The 20,126-nt window shown below is 49.7% G+C and overlaps 1 protein-coding gene across 4 annotated transcripts in view; it reads left to right on the top strand.

Moving 5' to 3' along the window:
* The window catches only part of ARHGAP26 (Rho GTPase activating protein 26), a 158,869-nt gene that overhangs the window by 54,722 nt on the left and 84,021 nt on the right, over positions 1–20,126 (top strand). For all 4 annotated transcript variants that reach the window (XM_076350460.1, XM_076350459.1, XM_076350461.1 and 1 more), the window contains exon 12: positions 13,182–13,218. In XM_076350460.1, the coding sequence (XP_076206575.1) occupies positions 13,182–13,218 (37 nt within the window). The remainder of the gene's footprint in view (positions 1–13,181; positions 13,219–20,126) is intronic.

Here is a 20,126-nt window from a genome sequence, read left to right as displayed (position 1 = left end):
TTGCTTCAGGCTGACAGTTTTTTTGTCCTTTGCTTAAGAAGCTGTTTGAGTCATAAAGAGAAAAATACTGAGAGGAGCATTCTAGATCATCTTAAAAAGAGAAGAAAGCCCTCTGGACTGCTTTTACCTGAAAGCGCTATCCCACCTACTTTCGGAAAGTTTGTGACCTTTTCTCTTTCTTCTAGCTCTATTGTTGGGGACATCCAGGAGCAGAGCAGTGGCTCCTGTCCCTGGTTTTCATCTCTTGTGCATCAATGCCTCGTCATTTCTTTAATGCATTCTTTGCTGTAGCCAGCTTTGCCACAGCACTCTTCGTTGTGGTCTGTGCTGTGCAAATTGGCTACGAAAGTTGGGCTTTACTTGGAGACTAGGATGGTTGGTCCCATGACATGAGTTGGGTTTCGCTCTCCCTTTGGGAGAAGATGTTGGTCCTGCTGGGGAAGCGTTGGCAGCTGCCCGTCTCCTCTCGTATTATCTTGCTGCTGATACCCACTGAGGCAAACTCGCAGAGGAGTGAGGGCTGGGGATTTGAGTGTAGGTCCGGTCACAGATCCACAGGACGTCGTACAACACATCTTTTATGTGGGACACCCACCAACTCTGCTGCAGCACTTGTTTTTCTTTTACTTTGGTTCAGGCCAGGAGGTGAGCGTGGTGTTGAGAGGTGATTTGAGTTTGCAGAGTCCCTGGGGAAAGATTGTTAATCGAACTTGAATTGCAGCGCGCTGACGACGAGTGCAGTGTGTGCGCGAACAGGATAGATCAGCTGACATGTGGTAACTTGTCTGTAAGTCTGGACCCGGACAGGCGAAACAGCTTAAGAAAAGGTTGCAGAGTGGTTGCATCAAGTGATTTCGTTACACTGCTTTGGTGTGAACCTGGCTGTCCACCCTCCAGCTGCATCTGTCCAGCTGTGCTGGCAGCCTCTGTGGGGAGGCACAATGCACTCCATTGGAATGAAAGACCAAAGAGAGTATGTTCGCTTTCCTTTTCTCTCTGCGCTTATATCACCTCTACTTAGAATTATTTGAGTAGACAATTCATGGAACACGTAGAAATTCAGGGAATAGCTCCATGTTAGTAGAACAAACTTCTCTGCCAATTTGAATAGACTATTAGTTTTCTCTACTCTAAATTAAAAATTAAAGTGGTTCATTGTACAGTCAGTTGCAAAACTAGCCTCTTTCTTTGTTTCCTCCTTTACTAGTCCTTGCATTTCATTTTAAGCAGTGATTTACTGTCCTGCTACGGTCCCACCACGGTCCCTGTCCCAGGCTTTTTCCTTCTCCTGGCTGCAGCATCAGAAGAAAGTCTGCCCTTCGAAACTCCAGACATTTTAATCATCTTATTTCTGTACTTCTGGTCTCTCTCCCGTGCCACCCTCGGTTTGCCGTTCCTGGCAGACCCCCTGCAGCACTGTGCCTGTGTGGAGCCGGGGAGCTGGGCTGGGCTCTGGCAGGAGGAGGCAGGCTGCAGGCACAGCACTGCCGAGAAGGGCAGCTTCTGCGCTGGGCTCAGGCTGCAGCAGCGTGCAGGGTGGACGTGCCCCACGCTGTCTCTCGACCAGTGTTTGTCGGATGCCATGTGGTAGAAATGCTCCTCACGAGTGCTGTGCCTGCTCATGGTGCTGTGTACGTGCTGGGGGTGAGTAGTTTCCTAGGGAGGTTATTAGCATTGTGGAATTTCAGATCGTGTCTGGAAAGGGGTAAATGTCCTGCTGCAGTTTTGGAGAGGGGCACTGAGACCATTTAAGTCTCCATCGGGCTGGCTCCCAGCACCAGGGAGGCGAAGGGGCACTGTGAGCCCTGCGCTGCATCCCAGGACTGCTCCAGGAAGCCACCTCTGCAGCCTCCCGGGGCTCGCAGAGGTCTCCCTGGGTGCGGAGGGCAGGGTCGGTGAGGGTGGGATCGTGGTCCCCTTTCTGCTGACTTTCCCAGAGCCTGGGCGTCCCCGCGGCCGACGCAGTGTCCCCCACGAGCAGCTGTGCAAACCGAGGATTAAAAGTGGTCTCACCTCAAAGATGTTACAGTCTTGGCATTAAACCACCAGCCATTGTTCAGAACAACTGGGCAGTGTAAAACCTCTTTTCACAGAGGAGGAATGTGAGGCGTGTCTGTGTTACAGTTATTTTAAAAATAAAGATGACACTGTCATTTAAAATTAGGTTGGTTTTGATGTGTTCAGACTCCTTGTTCGTCAGTAGATGTTGAAAGGAGGAAGGGCGTGTGTGCTTGTGGGAGAGAGGGAGAGCGAGAAGCTGGCTGGACTCCAGCGCAGATAGCTGGCGGAGGGGGATGTGCAAGTTGTTGCTCAAGCATCCTAGAAAACTTATGGGAAGCTGTTAGACTAGTAGAAGTTTTCACTTTTAATCAGTCACTTAAGTGATCTGAACAAATCTGCTCTGCTGGACTTGCTTAAAAATGCTGCTCTGTGAAACTTTAAGCGCTTTAGTTATTCCAAAAATGTATTTTTTTAAACCAGTTGACCTTTAATTACATTATTCTAGAGACTGCTGTATATCTAACATGCTTTTTTCCCCGTTGCTTCCGCCTACCCCCTTATTTTTTCCCCCAAACTGTCTGCTGCTTGATTTCCTGTTAACATTTAGACATGGTAGGTTGATAGTTTGACCCAGGTAATTTTTTCCTTAGGTTGACCCAGGTAATTTTTTCCTTGGGTGACAAAGACGGTGGGTTATATAACTGCGCTGAGCTAAGCAGTCCAGATGGCTGGCGGGTAGCCTGGTCGGCTTCGGCTTTGGAGGCTCTTGGGAATGCCTGCACTTGTAATAAAACGTGGGCTTGTTTTTAATTAGAACCATCACTTAGTTCAGCTTGGAGAGACAGAAGAGCAAGACCCGTGTAGAGGATTCAAGCCCCCAGATGCTTCACTTTTGATAGATTTTTCTTTTTTTTTTTTTTTTTTTTTCTTTTAGTCAGGCTCAGGCATTGGTGTAAGTTCTGAGCTGAAATTTATGTTGGAAGGAAGGAGGGGGAGAGAGAAGGAGGGAAGTGAGGTGGGGGGGTGGCTCTGACTGCAATGCATTAGTTCGGTGCTGAACAGTAGGTTGGGAGGGAGGGAGGAAAGGGAGGAAGGAAAGAAGGAGGGAAGGAGGGAGGGAGGAAGGGAGGGAGGGAGGGAGGAAGGAAGGAGCTGCCAGGGACCCTGGGCCACCCTCTTCCAAATGAACAGCCCTTGTTTGAATGACATAAACCAGCATTTCACAGCAGGTTTCTGCTGCCCTGCCAAGTCTCACTTGGGAAGCAAGGCATATTTTTTCCTCCCCTCCCCCTGCAGGGAGGTTTGCAGGGATGTGGGCTGGGAAAGATCTTACTCCTATCTATATCGTTCTGGCTCAGAGAGCAAGGAAGGTTATTTCTAGCCACAACACAGTGTAGTCTAGCTCTGAAAATCCTGCTTGTAGTATGAAAACCTGGCTCTCGGACAAAAATAGAACAGGGTTGATAAGGCAGAGCCAGAAACAAGGGCTGATTTCATCAAGGTTGCCAGGTGTCCTGCTTTTAACAAGGAAATACGCTTTTTTGTACATGAGCCTTCCTGCTCTGTACTTTGCTGGCATCCTGCTACTGGACTGTGTCCCAACATAGCAGCTCTGCAATGGTGTGCCAAGCTTGCTTGGGCGTCAGGTGCAGAGGATCCTGCCTGGCATGATATGGACCTGTGCCGATCTTGCTCTTTTCTTTTTCTTCTTTCTTTCCTTCCTTCCTCTTTCCCCCTTCCCTGTTGCTGCAGGGGGCAGGGTATACGGTGTCCTCCCCTCCCCAGGCATGCCCACCCCATCTCATGAAGGGAGCCCCAGGTGCCCGGAGGCTCTGGCCCAGCTCTGGGCATTCCTGTGCACACCCTGGGAGATGGCTCTCTGCGGAGATGGGGCTGAGTAGCGCAGTGGGAACCTGCAGCCAAGCAAATAGTCCCTGCCTTTCAGGGGTGTTGTGGTGTTGCACCTAATCATGTACAATCTGAGCATCAGTAGGCAGGTTTTGGGTACGACAGCAGGGTTGGAGAGGTGCTCTCTGTCTCCGAGGGCCAGAGCTGGCTCAGGGTGTGCTTCCATACACAGTTCGATCCATGTCTGGGCAGCTATGGGAAGTGGGGAGCCTATCCGCCTCTCCATCCTTGACTGTTCATTCTCTGTTTCTCTGGTGCTGGACCAAATGTTTGTGTGCCCAAGCTGTGAACCTGGTCTGGCTGCAGACTGTCAAGTAATAATAATACTAATAACTGGCTTGCTGGGTTAATTTTCAGCTGAATGAGACTCCCTGTGCAGCTGTGTAGGTGCTACCGCTGTCTTTGCTAGCAGCAGTGGGAGAGCGTGGCTGTGAGCGTGTGGAGGACGAGATGGTTCCCTTCAGCTGCAGGATGGTGTTAGATAAACCGAAGCCAGCTGTGAAACCACAGTGTCAAGCTGCTGCCTGCGGGGCTGAGCAGGGGCACCACGACCTCCCGTGGACACGCAGGCACGAGGACGTGGGGCATTTGGCGTGCTTTGCGGCTCTGGTACCTGCCGGTGTACCTGCCTGCTTGTACGAGGGCAAGTGAAATGGCATGTCAGGAGCATCACTGTGACAGCAAGAGCAGCAAAACAATGCACAAAGTGTTCCTGGCAAGGGAAACACTCGCCTGGGGAGTGCCATTTTTTCAGAGCAACTTCTGGGGCTCTCTGGGGCAAGCTGCCATCCGTCTACCGGGCATCGCCTTCTCCCCTCTTTCCTCCTGTGGCGTGGGAAAGCAAAGCAGAGGAGCCAGCCTCTCCGACATCACTCCCAAGGGAAAGGTGCTCATGGTCTGTGTGACCAAACGAGGGGAGGTACGGAGAACTGTAGGCTGCCTGTCTTCATGAAGGCCAGTTTTGGCAGTAACATGGAAAAGACAGCAATGCAGTAATAGCCACATGAGAAGAAAAGTGAGCGCCAACATGCCTGGCCAGAAGAAATGGATAATCCACAGATTGGCCTTTCTCAGAAGTCCCTGAAAGTGCTTGCATTCAACAGCAGTTTGAGGAAGTGAGGAGGTAGCTCCTTATAGTCTTTGCAGTCAGAGAAAACTTGCCACCCATATATGCTAAAATTAGGCTTGAAAATGCTGTTTTTTCACTTTCTTCTTCTCTTGAATTGCTGTGGAAATAATGGAATATTTGGCGTTAAAAACAGTAGAAACAAAACAATGCCTTATTATCTTTTAAACTGAATGTGCTCAATAATTCACTGAAGTTTTGCTCTCTTGAAATCACTGAGTTACCCAAGATGTCCGTGTAAAACCTGTTTGTTGTCATTTACAGTGCCTTCACTACAGTTCATCAGAGGGGATTTTTGTGTGCTGCCACAGCTGTAAGCGAATGCAAGAGTTAGTCTTTTCTGGCCTTCTCCTAAGAGCACCTGAGCACTGTGCAACATTATCCTGAAAGGATTTTTGCCTAGGCATTGCAGGATAATTTTCATAAACCTTTTCCTTAACGGTTGCTGCTTCTCAGGCTTCTAACTCCTTGTGTAGGATTGGAAACAAATTCTCCAGGACTGATCTTTATGTGTTTCAGTTTCTGTTGTGCTCTGAAGGGGACGAGGACATTAGTAGGTCTGGGCTGCGGGGAAGTGATCAGGTGCATCGTTGGTGTCCAAGTGAGAAAGACATTAAGAGAAAAGACTTGGTCCAAGTGGATCTTCTGTTGTCCCTCTCATGTAGGGCAATTGAACGGGTAGGAAAAGGGACGTGTAAGAGTCCCAGCATGCGGTTCCTGCTGCTGGGCTGAGCGAGCCCTCATGCAGCGGCTGCTTTGCAGCTTCAGGGTGCGGCAACCACCACCTGCCTAGCACCATCTGAGTCAATCTGAGTGGCTGGACTCCCGTCTGCATGCTGTTTTCCACCCCATTTTCCCTTTTCCTTTATTAAAAGGTTGCAAAACACCCGTGTAAAATATCTGTGCTCCTCCTGCCCATGTCTTCACAACCTGTCCTTGGGTGGCTGGCAAGCCAGTTGGACTACCAGTTCTGAGGGAATATAACGATTTCTATTTATACTCTTTTGGCTTGTGCATCTTCTGAGCTGAAAGTTGAAAAACTCGTTCATGGTTGTTTTGAGGATTTCTGAATATGAATCACAAGGAAATTGCATAACACTGCAGCATTTCCTCCTATTGCTCAGGGCTTTACAAACACTGCGCTCCTCCAGGGAGACCAAGGAAATCTGGCAGGACTGGCCCATTTTGACAGTAGTTTTAGTCTAAATGGAAAGTCTGGGTTGAAGGGTAGGTCCCAGCACTAGTAAAAGGCGCGTAAGGTGGAATCTTCCATGCCAGGGCATGAACTAGGTGATTGAAATGGTGGGTTCCTTCTCAAATGGAGATCCCTCTGTCTGTGACTGCAAAACAGGACTGCTGGCCCTGTTGGTTAAGCTTTCTATAAATCACTGCCACCTCCCACCTCTGAGAAGCTAGGCAATTCTTTCCTCTAGATTTGGGCAGAATTTTGTGCCGATCTTGGAACCTGACAGATTTTTGGGAACTGTGCTGAACACCGTGCAGCCTCTAAGGGATGCAGCTTAGGTTGGGCCACTTCGAATTTTAAATTAAAAACTGCTTTGTATATGAACTGTAGTGTATTCATATAAAGGATGTGCGCATACATGCAAATGCTGTGTGGAAGCACAGTTTATTTATTGTGGAGGTTAATAAATGTCATGGCCAGCCAGTGTGAACCCTGAAATGAGGAAATAAACATAAAATTACTCAACATCATATTTTCTTAGTTCCTCTTCCAAACCCCCAGCTACTTCCTTTTCCTTTTCTTTTCCCACGATCCAGTTTCATCCCAAACAACCCACATACCTGTTTGCTCTTTGCATGCTTATGTGTGCAGTTCATTTAGGATCAGGTTGGAAAACCGACGGATTGGATTCTTCTTGGTTTACCTGTGTGCGAGCAGAAGATGGCATCAGGCCATGAATGGTGTCTGTAGAAGTATTTTAGGCTATAGATGGTGGCTCTTGGAGGATTTTTGATTATGAAAATCCACAGCTTATGTTTTTATTACCTGCAGCTCCAATGTAGGTATTTATATGTAGTAATGACTACTTTGATTTGAAGTTTGAGGGGGGACTGGGGTGGGTACAGCGGTCTGCATTACTTCTTCTGCCCATAGTTTGGTCCACGTGACGTTGGAGACATGAATCGAGGAGAAAGCAATCATCAGCTGTGGCTGCAGGTAGGATGTAAAGCGAGTTACCCTCCAGCTCGTCCCACCGGCAGCGAGGGAGCAGGGCGGCTTGGCGTTGTTTCCTGGGCTGTCTGTTCTAGCTAGCACACCCTTGAACATCGCAGGCCTCTTAATGGTCTGTATAAAACTGTTTCCTCTGCAAAACGTAGTGTATATTTGGTGAAATATTTCACCAGGAAGAATTAACTTGTTCTTTGAGAAATTGTCTTAAATACTGAGTCAATAATTAAGCATGGTGCAAATGTTCTGGGGGGGATTTTAACTTTGCAGGAAAATTTCAAAATAATCATAGATTGCAATTTCTGTTGTGCTTTTATAAAATTTATGCTTCTGGATTAATTACAGATGAATCTCAGAATTTTTCAATAATAGGTCATAAAGGCCTTGTTTGAGCCTCCAAATAGCAGTGATTCTGCAGAAATTAAGCAGCAGTAGCTTCCACTAAAAAAGGTACGATCTGTTTTTGTTCAGGATATTTGACCATCTACAGTATGAATTTAGAAAACTAAATTGAAGACATCAAGGTCTGCAAATTTTGTGTTAGGTTAATATATATTTTTTTACTATTAACATCACTTCTGAAATTTCTAGTAAAGATATTTTGGCTCTGAAGATACAATCAAATGGGAATAATTAGTGAGAGCATGATGTTAAAAAGATTGCGGTGCTGCAGGGTAGGGATTTGTCTCCAAGTTAGTCACTAGCCCCAGTTTTGTGAGTTTTATAACTGAACCTGTTCCCACAGGTGGTACTTGGGACATGAGCCCTTCACCTCTCAGCAAATGCTTTCTTCTCTCAAATTTCCTACCCTTTGTCAGTGACTAATACTGAAAAGTGAAAGAAGCTTTTTACTTCATGAGAAGCTTTCTGGGTTTAGGTCTGTTTTCTCCAGAGTGTGTTAACAACAGGAAAATGGTGTGTGTGCATATACAAATACACTTATTTTACGGTATTTTATCATCTGGCTCTATCCTGGGCGATGTGTGTGTCTGCAGAACTGCCTGTTCTCAGCCTCTCACGGGCTGTCTGCTAAATGTTGTTACCCTGCGAGGTGTAACCACACTGTCCCTTCGCACTTAATGCTGGCACAAGCATCAGAGCCCCATGTCTCGGCGCTGCATCCCATGCCGAGCCGGCACCTGGCGCTCACCCATGCGGCTGTGGTGAGGCAGCCTGCAGCAAACCTTTGCGCGGGAATTGTGCACAGACATGCAAGAGAGAGGATTTTGGGAGGGGGAGAAAGATATACCTGCCTCTCTCTTCAAATCCAGCACTTGGCAGTTGTTTGGAAGAGGTCTTTGAAGGCTGCGTGCTCCCAGCCTGGCGCCCACCTCTCCCAGCACTTCTCCCGGGACAGACTTGGCTGCAGCCGCAGGTCTCGGCGCTGTGCATCTGCCCCGGGCACGCCAGTCCTGCACGTCCTGAACCTCTGTGCAGCCTGTGCCCCCGATGATGCCCATCTGTGTGCTGCAAGCAGCGAGCCTGGGGTAGGGCAGAGGGCATTGCTGTGGAGATCTCGCAACTATTTCATGACTTTTGTCCTTTGCCATACAAATCCTATGGGGAATTATTTTTAGTCCTTTACACAACCAAGTGAGGTGTTTCCCCCTCTGCACGCTCACTGTCCCTTTGGTCCTCTGCCCCGGCAGAGCAGACGTGCTGCTGTGCAGCTGGCGCAGGCGGGCAGCCCTGAACCTGGGGGAGATGCTTGCAGCCAAAGGCTTTGCATGGTTGGCAGGCAGCGGTGGGACGGTTGCCTGTGCTGGATTCAAACCTCTTGAAGGAGAAACAGCTGTGGTCACCATGCTGGCTGCATCTGCAGACCGGTGCTTCTGCCCAAGGACCGTGGGCAGCGGTGGGCTCAGGCTGCCGGGCGGACCTGGGACAACAGGGGTGGCTTCATAGCTTCTGCTGGAAGAGCAGCTCTGTACAGAGCTTCGAAGATCTTTGTTGTCTGAACACAGATCCAGGGATGGAGCAACCCAGTAGCTGTGGGGGTTACTGGAGGTCCCCCCAGCCGTGCTGAGGTTTTCTATGTGCTGAGCTCTTCTGTTCTGGACTGGGTTGCAGAGCTTGTGCACCAGAACCAGGCAGCTCCGAGAGCACGCTGTGCATGGGGAGTGCCAGGGAGCGTAGGGCCTCCACTGCCTCCACCCCTTGGCAGAAGTGGTTGGATTTATAATTTTCTGCAGTGCTGTAAAGATGAATTGACAGTGTAACAGTGTGGTGGAGTTACAGGAGGATGGTGCAGGGGAAACATGCTCCTGTCTGAACAATCTGTAACTTTATTTTTGTCAGTAATCAATGGAGACTTGGGTATAATGAATAGTAAGAACCTCTTTAAAATTCAGCACCCTTTCACAAGGAAGAAGGTTGGTCTGTCAACTGACTTGCATATGAAGCTTAGTCTTAAAATGCATCCTTGTGCTTTAAGCCCTGCATATTTTCAAGGCTACTTTGGAAAGAGTGGAATATTAATATCCGTAAAGCCAAGCTGGGCAGGAATGACCTTTGCTGTGCCAAGACCCCGAGGGGTCTCTGCGGGCTGGGCCAGCCCAGTCTGGCTGCACTGAGGGCACATTTTTGACAGCGGGGCAAATGATGGCCCTTAGGGTGCTGGACCAGCTTCGCTCTTGGACCTCTTACACAGCAGGCCTTTCTTCAAACTTGGAAACTTTCTCTTATCCTAAAAAACCTCTCTTCAAAAGGCTTGAGGCAGTATAGGAAAAGGATTTCTTTTTAAAAGTGATGTTTTTCTTGGAAAAGGAAACGATATTACAGAATTGGGGCTTGGTTAAAACCTTGATGTTCTAGAGTGGTGTTAATGGATTAACACACTGACAATGGATAAAAGGTTTGTCCTTAATAAGATGGATGTAGGATGACAGTATCTCCTTGTTTTATGGTTGCATAGTTGACCTCTGCGTGAAATTTCCTTTTCACTGTGTGCATACTTTGCAATTAATGGCATAAGCATATTGTGTTTCCTTGTCTGTCCTTTTCCCTTTTTTTAAAGAACAGTCTCTGATGATTAACAACCTCTCTATTGTTTCATGTAACCAAACTGGGAGAGCAAATATGCAGGCAGACACATTTTTCCCTGTAGCTGATGTGCTGTGCACCATAACTTGAGCTGCATGACTAGTCCTTTAGGCCTGGGCGGCAGAGGAAACCACTGGGAGAAGGACAGCAGATAGCGAATCTGTGCCAGGAAGCATGTCAGGTGCCAGAGCAAATGGCTGAAAGCTGGGTTGACCCAGAAGAATTGGAAAATATTTTGGTGTCCCAAGCACAGGAGCTGGTGTGTGCTCAGCAAGGGCAGTGGCCAGGCTGGGACAGCACCCCAGGCCAAGCAGGGTGCTGACTGGGTCGACCTCTTGGGTAGTAACCTGGCTGTAACTGGAAAGCAAGGCTGTAAGAGCCGAGTCACCCTTTTATTGTATATAGTGTTCACCTATACGCCTGGGGTGAGCCAGGGCAGAGTGCAGGGCTTGAAGTCTGCGTGGGATCCCAAGGAAGGGCCGTGCATCTGCAAGCCTTTGAATAAGAGTTACCTCAAGCTGTCTCCCTGGTCCCTTCAACGAGTCTTCAATGCTGGTACTGACGTTGGAGAGAAAAACTTCTTTAGGGAAAGTTGACTTCATGGCCAGGGCTGCTAGGCAGCACCACTGGTGGAGGAGCCCGCTGTTGGTTTCCTTCCCTCTTTTCACTTACTTTATTTTCTTGGTATAAACATTGTTCCTGGAGGAAAACTCACTTGCTGACTACAGCTGTTTCTGCTGCTGAATCATCCCCCAGTTCCCAGATGTGGGATGATAGATTTTCTCCTGCAAACAAAAATCTCTACTTTGTCTTGTGTTGCATAGCTAGGTGCCCTGGGAGGGGAAGAGGGAAGGTGCTCCTTGGGAAATGTTCCAGGAAGAGCGGGAATTAGTGTTGAGGGGTCACACTCTGCCCAAACGCCCAGTTTTGAGTTACACTGTTAGATTTGTGCTTCCCTGAACGTGTCCTGGGTGGCGGAGCTGGTGCAAGCCGTCCTGCCGCCCTCCGGCTGGTGCCAGCACAGCTGGCTGTGGCCGAGTGGTGGATGGCGTCGAGGGACAGCTCTCCCTCTGTTAAAAGATAAACCTGCAGGAGACAAATGAACAGGTTCATTTCATTCTTTAATGCTGACTAAGTTCCCTCGGTCAGCTCACCGCCCCGACTGGCACGTGCAGCCGGTGTGCAGGGCGAGAGCTGCTCGCGTCCGCTTTGCCACCGCAGAGGTGTCCGTGGAGCTGCAGCTTCGGTGGCTCTCCGCAAGGCTGGCACCGTGGCCGACAGGGAGGAGAGCACAGGAATAGCCTGTGTTTTGATGACCTCCAAGGAAGGCATCTGTTTAAGTGGCCTAACGGTGATGTGCTATGTGACACACAGCCTTTTTGTGGGGGTTTTTTGGTATGGGCAATGGGGATACTGGGCTGGTGTTAGGGCACCCAGGGTGAGCGTGGTGGCGAGGTCAGCTGTGGTCAGCAGTGTGTGTGCCCAGCTGCCGCTGGCACCGATCCTTTGAGGACATTATACTCTCAGCTTTCAGCCTCGTGCTTCTGCTGGAGCTCTTCGGGGAAGTCCTGACAGCAGGGACTCTGCTGGAAGCACACAGACCCTCGCACCCAAGGGCAGCTTCTGAATTTCTGTCCTCGGTGTTAATATCATTAATTGGGAGCCTGTGGTGGGAGAGGCTGAGAAACGCTTGCCTGCCTGATCGCAGATCAGAGCCTCTCCTCCTCCCTGCTCCCCTCAGATGTGTCGGCCGTTGCTGCCTTGTGTGTTGCTATCAACATCGCCTTTGGACACTTTCCTTCCTTGCTTGCTATTTCTGGAGGTAGCATGTGATTAAATCAGTTCCCCGTGCTTCGGTCCCGGTGGAAGGGGGCTCCCAGCTTTGTTCCCAGCAGAGGAAGGGTGTGCACGCCGCCGGCTCTGTTTAACAGCCTACACAGGCCTTTTTTCCTGTTTGAATGGATGCTGCCATGCTCGGCTCCAGCTTGCGATGCTGATGGAGCGCTGATGTGTGTGTGTTTCTGTTGGGGCTCTGGGTTGACGAAGGATTATTTTAAAACATTTTACTCTGTTGAGTTAGAGAAATACAACCTGTCTGAAGGCTGTTCTTCTTACAGCCACAGTTTTCATTATGCTGCGCTTTTAAATTGTCCTCAAACTGATTAAAACCTTCTGCCATTGTTTTTCCCTTTTTTATTGTATCCACTGAAACATTACTTTACTTAATCTAAAGTAGCCAAGCTGTAGGAGTGATTGGGACAGGAGGAAGAGCACTGGTATTTGAAGACAGGAGAGTCTTGGGATGAAGCCACAGCGTGGGCTCAGAGGGTGGCTCTGTCGTGGGCAGTGCTGGGTGCATTGCCTCATCCTTCTGCGTTTCAGGTCCTCTCTAAATTATTGACATTTCTTTTCCTCTCTTACTCTACTCTTTGCCTGACTCGTTCATTCAGGCTGTAAGTACTTGTGAGTGAGGGTGGCTTCCTACTCCTTGCCTGAGTTGCACCTACCAGATGTTACTGTAATGCCCATAAGATGTAAAGGGAATTGTCTGCTTTGCTCTAAGTTTATGTCCTTTATGTGCGTCTTTGAGAAGAGCATAGAGGAGAGGAATGCCCACCTTTGTTTTGTTTAAAAGCCCCTTTAGTTTCTGTTTTTACCTAGTCCATCCCATTTGCATTCTCTTGTTTTAAGAACTGTCCTAGTTGTTATTTTAATACAACTCCAAAGCTGTGGCAACCTGACGTTTTGAATGTAGAAGGCTGTGGTGGTCTTTGGGGACCACGCTGCTGGGGGAGGTCGAGGCGGGTCCTCCTGACAGTTGTCCCCAGTCGGGGTGACACCAGACGTGTCAGCCGTCCCTTACCAGGTGGAGCCAGGGTCTTCATAAGACTTTCTTCTTGTGTTTTCCAGGTCTACAACTCGAACAAGGACAACCAAAGCGAAGGCAGTAAGTATTTCTTTTCAAGCCAGACCCCTGAGATGGTGGCTGTGCTGTGTGGTGTGCAGACTTTGGCGGGTCAGCAGGAGAGGCTGAGCTGCCAGCGGTGGGGACACCGGGATGTGCTGTGCACCCCTGGGCCAGGGGTGCGGGGTGACAGGGCTCGGCGTGGGGACCACAGGGTGGCCCCAGGAAAGAGCCGGCTCTGGTGCCCAGCAGGGAACTGGTGCAGAAACTTGGTGGTGGGGCTTGGGGCCATGGAGAGCGGTGCCAAGCCGTTCCCTTGGCACTTCGGGGTGCATCCCCTCCTGCCCGCCCTGCACCCTGGTGTCCCCCGGCCGCAGCAGCGGTGCAGGGGGTGCTGGCGTGCCTCGGGACCGGCTCCTTTTGCTTATCAGAGCCAACGAGTGCAGGTGGCATCTTGGACCAACCAGCTCTCCTTTCTGAACCAGAATGTGGAGGATGAACATTCTTTTTCCAAAGGGGAACTGGAGCAAAAATATAAAGAGTAGGGAGGTCCTGCCTAATCAGGATTGTCAACAAGAGCCCCTAAAAAAAAAAAGCTGGTTTTATTGTAGTTTGGGCAATCAAAGACTTGAGTCAAGAAAGCACTTGGTTTTCTTCCTTGAGGAGCAGTTGCACCTGGTCCTGGCTCTAATGTCCTGTGTTTCAAAACTCTTAATTGAGCCATTTCCCAGTAGGTTTGAATTGCCATAATTGCAATACTCAAAACTCTGATCCCTTCCCTCCTTCCCCCAGTCATCGGTTGCGCGGGAGCCCAGCCCTGGTTGACGGTTAGTAAATAGTTCATTTTTATGCTGCCTCAAACAGGGCATTTTCATCTTGAGTAGGAGCATTTTTCTCATAATAATAGGTATAATTTGCAGATAGTGTTCCTTGCACCCATTTTCAGCCCTTGCACAAAACAGTCTCTTCCTCCTCTCTGCTTCCTCTGATGTGGCTTCTCCCTTCCCTGTTGGTCCTCCATGTTGTCATCTGCACATCCATCTCATCCCGTATGTATTCCTCTTGGCTTTGTGCGATCCAGATGATCCTCGCAGAGTTAAATGCTGTGCCTCACACTCGTGAAGGACAGTATGGCTAATGCCCCAGCTGGATATGAAGTCTGTGTAGAACAGCTCCACCTTTTCTCAATTTTACAGAGAGGCAAAATCAGTTTTTTGAGGCACAGACAACAGGACTTGCTCAACTCTGTCCTAGCCTGGCCATGAACTGTCACTGCTCTGTGTTCCCTGCACACAACCTCTGTCTCTGCCAGGACAGTACATGGTGATTTGGCTCAAGAAACATGTTAAAGTAACCATTTTCTAAACTTTGTTGAGGGGTGATGCAAAAGCAGGGAAAACATTAGGGATGGGGATGGGAGGAAGGATTGGTGAAGCAATTGGTGAAGTAATTACCGCTTGTGAAAGAAACACTTGTCAAACCGTGACCTTCCCATCTTACGTGCTGTCAGCCAGAAATCCTCCTGGGGCTGTGACTTACGCTGGAGTCATCCTGCAAAGTAATGGCAGCTCTTTTAGAGATGGTAAGGGCTCGAGTCAAGTGTGTCCGTGACTTTCCCAGGGTTATTTGTATTGTCTAATCCCGGTCTTCAGCTGCCAAGCTTGCAACAGATCCCAAGTCGGGGCTCCTAAATGCCTCTTTAGGATTTCCTTGGGTAAGGGCTGTCTGGGTGATGGTGCTCCCCCCGGGCTCTTCACTGCCAGGCTGTTTCTGCCCCCTCTGCCCGGGCTTCTGCCCGTGGTTAGTTGTGCACAGCCTCATCGAGGGCCCGCGTTACCAGGGGTGTGGGCAGGACCAGGCTGGCCTGCTGGCAGCATGGGGCCGCAGGCAGCATGGACCTGCCTGCTGTGGCCGCTGCTGGCATATAAATAGATTATTTTCATAGGCTTAATCTGGTGTATGGGTGTACGTGTCGGAGGGGAATGTCTCACTCCGTCGGGCGCTGAGCTGACGGGTGGGCTGTGGCTCCGTGGCGCAGCCCGGCAGGATGCGCTGCCCACGTGCCCGCTGCCCGGAACGGGCTGAGTGGTTCCGCTGACTGCTGCTGCTCTTTGGCCACGGCATGTGGGTGCGTTGCTTTGCCAGCCGCTAGACAGATCCCTAGCTGGATGCCCACGTGGGGTGTGCTGGAGGCCGGTGGCTTTGAGGAGAAAGCCGGTTTCTCCCCAGGCTGGTGGCAGCTCCCACATTTGCCTTCTGTGTCGGTTCCCAGCCTGACCCTGGGCTGCCTGTGCCGCTCTGGAAAGTTGTTTGTTTGTAGTGCTGGTAGTGGCTGCAGCCCACGCTTCGGTCATGCCTCTCTGAAGCAGCTCAGCTTTTGGCAAGTGTAGCGAGACTTTGATGAAGACACCAAATGCCAAGTTTTTCCCTGCGCGTCTTCACCAGACGAGTACGAAGTTGGGGTTTAATCAGTCGAGGAGGCTTTGGCAAAGTTTTTTATCTTTTAGTACTTCTTCCATTTTGATGGTTCGTCTTAAAAATGAGAACAATCCTCCTTTTCTGCTCCCCCTGCTTTGGGGAGTGCGTTGGGACCCTCGGCTGAAGGCTGCTTACGTAGCAGCGCTCCTGAACCGTCTGGTGGCAATTATTTTCACATACGCCTCTGACTGGGGCTGCCGCTGGTATGTTCAGACATCTGACTCTGCTTTAGCCCTCATTAAAACCATGTCTGTAGTGAACTGCTTGCTTCACCAGCTACACTTAAAATTGATTCGGGGACTGGCTTTTTGCCACGCAGCCCTTGATACAAGAGCTTCCTATAAGGACTCGAATTGAGTGCAGTGATTGAGTGGAGTCCGGATGCAATTCCTGACCCTGAAAACCTATATACCTCTGCTTCCTGCCCATACTTAGGTTAGTCTGAGAGAAACTCGCAGTGCTATAGTGAGGTCTGCTTTTTGGCCACTATCTAATTTTACAGAGCTTTTGGGTTTTACATCCTGCTGTGTGGCCAGATGGCCATCGGCCTACAGGGTGATTTATCTTAATCTTCTTTGGGAGCTGGGAGGAAGCAGTGCTGAGCGGTGGGGTGAGCGGGTGTCAGTGAACTGCTAGAGCCAGATGAATTTAGATGCACTAGTTCGTAAACCAGGAGGACTTGCCCTGCTCTGTGGAAACAAATCCTCCAGGCCATTTGTGCTTATTGCATGGAGAAACACAGAACTCCTCCTTTCCTTTCCTCTCCCCACCATTTCCCTCTCCTTTTTCCATATCCAGTTGGTTCCCTATTAGTTCAGGACCCCATCAAAAGCTGTCTTTGTTTTCATAAGCTCTTCACAGACCTTGAGTCCCTTGACTGCCCCGTCTGCTGGTGCGCTTGTCTGGGTGGCCTAGCCCTCCCCAGCAATCTTCATTTCCCAATCTTAGCAGCTCACTGGTAGTCTGAGACTTGAAGTAAGGCTTGAAACCTCATTTCTCTCTGGTCTCTGCTTCTTGGTTTCTCCCTTTCTCTGTGGCTCTTAATTCCATAAAGTCTTTGAAAGAGTTCATAACAATAATCATCGTGGCACTTCGTTACACGGCACAGAAACGTGTGGTGGGGTATGCAGAAAAGCTTGCTTTGACCTTGCATTGCCATGACCGACACGCACACAGCTAGAGTCAGCAAGGTTGTGTGAGGCTGAACAGAGCTGATTCAGTCTTCTTGCCCCTTTACCGATGCTCTGATATGCCATATCAGTGTAAAGGAATTAATGGATTAAATAGAAATAATCTGCTAGGCAAAAACAGAACAGGATGAGACCAGCTCAGTAGCACAATGCTACACGAAGGTCAGATAAGTATGTGTGTGTGTGCAACAGTTGTAATACAAGCGATGTGTATCATCTTTGCTGATATAAAATATTTCTCTGCTTGATGGCAGTGTAATACTGCATCTCAGTTGTGCATTGAAATGCTGCTCTTGTATGAAGAGCCTGGGACATGTATCTTGACCTGGGGCTGTGTTTCACATCTTTCCCCTGGGGAATGAGAGCCTCAAGGGAGGGGGAATAGCAGGAGGCAGGGCTGTAGGCTTTGCCCCTGCAACACGTTTGGATGCATGGACAAAGGAAAATACTGCCTGAGATAATAAAAGAGTCTGTAAATCCACTCCCTGTTATGACTGAGAGGCCATTTTAAACATATAGGAAGGGGATTAGGGATGCCTGTTGTGAAGAGCGGAGACGCATGTTGGCCGTGCTTTTCTGTGGCAGCCCCAAGAATTTGCTCTTCCCCGCTGCCTTCCCCCTCTCGTTTCCTGACCCCGGCTGATGGCAGGAGGCAGCTCCACAACGATTTAAATCCATCTGAGCGTGGGCTGTGGGTCCCGTCTCCTGCCTCTGCCTTGCTGCAGCAGCAGCTCTCACTGAGGTCAGCGGCTGAAGACTTGGGTTTGGTGGGGTTTTGATGGAGCGCTTTTTTTCCTTCTTTTTTTTTTTGTTAATCTTGCTAAACCATGTCACTGCACTAGTCCTGCTGTCAAGGCTTGGAGGAGAGCAGGGACGAGGATGGGGCCGTAACTGGCCAGGCTCGGTCTGGCCGAAGCTGCTGGGACCACAGACCCTGCATTTCCTATGGGCACGCTCATACAGCATTGCGCTCTCCAGCCCCGAAAGGCCATCGGTTGCCCCTTCCTTTCTCCCCGCTTCCTGACCTGCAGCTGCTATCAAACAGAAGCTAAGTGGGGTCTAAGCTGCTGAACCAAAGCTCAGGCCTGTGAATCGCTTTGCTGCTGGGGTGAAAGGAGCAAGTGTAAAGACCGGGACAGCAATCTGACTTTGATCTGTGCTGTTGCTGAACTGAATCATTGGGTAAATGAATGAGATAAAGAGAAGCTGCTTCTGTGAGAGGGGAAATCAAGCTTTTACAATGCTCATTAAAAGTTAAATTTAAGGATGAATAAAGGCACTTTGGATATTTAATCAGATATTATTTCTGGATATAACTACTGCAAATAAATCCCCGACCTTTCCTGATCCAGAGCTCAGCAACGAGTGGAAGAGCTTATTCATCTACTTGAGAGGATTATGCTTGGCCACTTCCACCCAGAAGGACTGCTTCTGTTTCTTAGCTCTGCTATTGCTGAGCGCTGCGGAAAGGTGGGGTCCCAAACTCTTGCTCAGCGGTGGAGTGGTGGGCTTCGCAGGGGGAGGGCACGCATTTGTAGGTGTCATCTGTTCAAGTTCAAACATGCGGGGGACTGAGGGAAAACTTCTGGTTTATGGAGCGGGTTGGCACTTAAACTGCGTGGCAGAGAGCCTGAAATGGTGATCTGTGTCGGCTGGACAACACCGTGCAGGGGTACCAAAAGATCAGGGTTAGGGCCAGTACTAAGCCGAGGCTAATAGGGCCAGCTGAAGCGGGTTTGTCTGTATAAAAGGGTTTCTACACCGTGGTTTCTTGCTTCTCAGGTACTCTTGTGCTTGTGTTTATCAGTGATTGGCGGTATGGTAGGCTTTGCCCCACTGATTGATGGCACGTTGATTTTATGCTGCATCCGTGCTTGGAGAGTGGTTGGAAGCAGTGCTGGAGAGCCCTCCAGGTGCCTAGCAAAGGGCCCTGGAGCTTCTGGGTATTCGCACATCCTATGGCACAGGCATCCTGCAACTTGTGTGCTTATGTTGGCTCAGCACTTCAGTATGCTTGCCCAGAAAAATATAATAGAGCTGTTTTACTGTTTCACTGTTTCAGGTTCTTGTGTCATTCATCACACAAGAAACACCACCAGCAGAGAACTCAAAACAAGTGATTAGTAAGGGACTGCACCATGCAAGCCATAGGCAGCCAGTGAGCTGGCAGCTTATCATGCACCAGCAGTGAATCCGTGTTTGAGTAAGCGATGTGAACAGGGGAAATGCAAAGGAATAAAATTGCACGTGCCTTGCTGTGAGGACACTGCCAGCCCTGGGCGCTGATCCCTTCCTGCTGGGCTCTTGATAAAATGCAGTTTTAAAAATCTGCTTTTAAGCTAATGCTACACTTTTTCTACCTTCTGGAGTTCAACATTGTAAACCGCACGGCCATGCTGTACGCAGCCGTGCTGTATGATCCTCTGTCAGGCACTGCCGGGAAAATCCCGCACCTTCCGCGTGGCAGCCGGGGAGCAGAGTGGGTCGGTGGCTCTACCCCAGTCCCTGCTGATGCTCCTCCCGTCTGCTGGGTCCGCGCTGCTGCGGGAAGCGGGATGGCATCGGGGGCAGGTGCATCCCCGCCAGCTCGAGGGCCAGCTGGGGCGAAAGGCCGGCAGCGGAGGTTTGGCTCGAGGCGGCATGAGGGAGGTGGGCGGGCTGTGTGCCCTGCCTCCCGCAGCTTCTGCCCGGGATGCTCATCCCAGCCCTGGAGCCCGGGGTGACTTTGCACACCCTTCTCTGTGGGGCTTCTGCCATATGAAAGGTTTCCCAAACCTTTATATAGGGAGGAAGTAATTTTCCTTAACAAATAGCTGTCTGCGGGCAGTGTTTTCCATGCAGCGGTGGAAAGCTGACTAAGGGATGAATTCTTCCAGCAGGTATTTGGATCCGCGTATTAGTAATTCCTTGAAATTAAATGTGGAAACCTGCAACGACGTGAGTTAATTGAGCTTTACATTCCATTAACTCGAATGTTTTAGATCTTACTCTCAGGCAGAGTCAGCTGCCTTCAGGACATCCTAATTTGCACCAAGTAAATATTTCATTAGTGCTAATAAAAGAAGGGGCTGTTCTTGAACTGTGCACATCTGCGTAGAGTGAGGGTAAATGGGATGTAATGTATAGTGTTCATGAGACAATATTGTTTAGCCGGGCTTTTGCATTGCCGGGGGGGGCAGGAGTGTCTGCCTCAAGTGTGGTGCAGGCAGGGTGCAAGCATCGGTGGGGGGCTGGGGCTGGCACTTGCTGGCTCCCCAGGGACAGGTCCCCTCCTGCTGGGCA

The sequence above is a fragment of the Aptenodytes patagonicus genome, chromosome 12 (genome assembly GCF_965638725.1).
Source record: "Aptenodytes patagonicus chromosome 12, bAptPat1.pri.cur, whole genome shotgun sequence".
NCBI classification, from domain to species: domain Eukaryota; kingdom Metazoa; phylum Chordata; class Aves; order Sphenisciformes; family Spheniscidae; genus Aptenodytes; species Aptenodytes patagonicus.
This window is presented reverse-complemented; position numbering and strand designations above follow the sequence as displayed.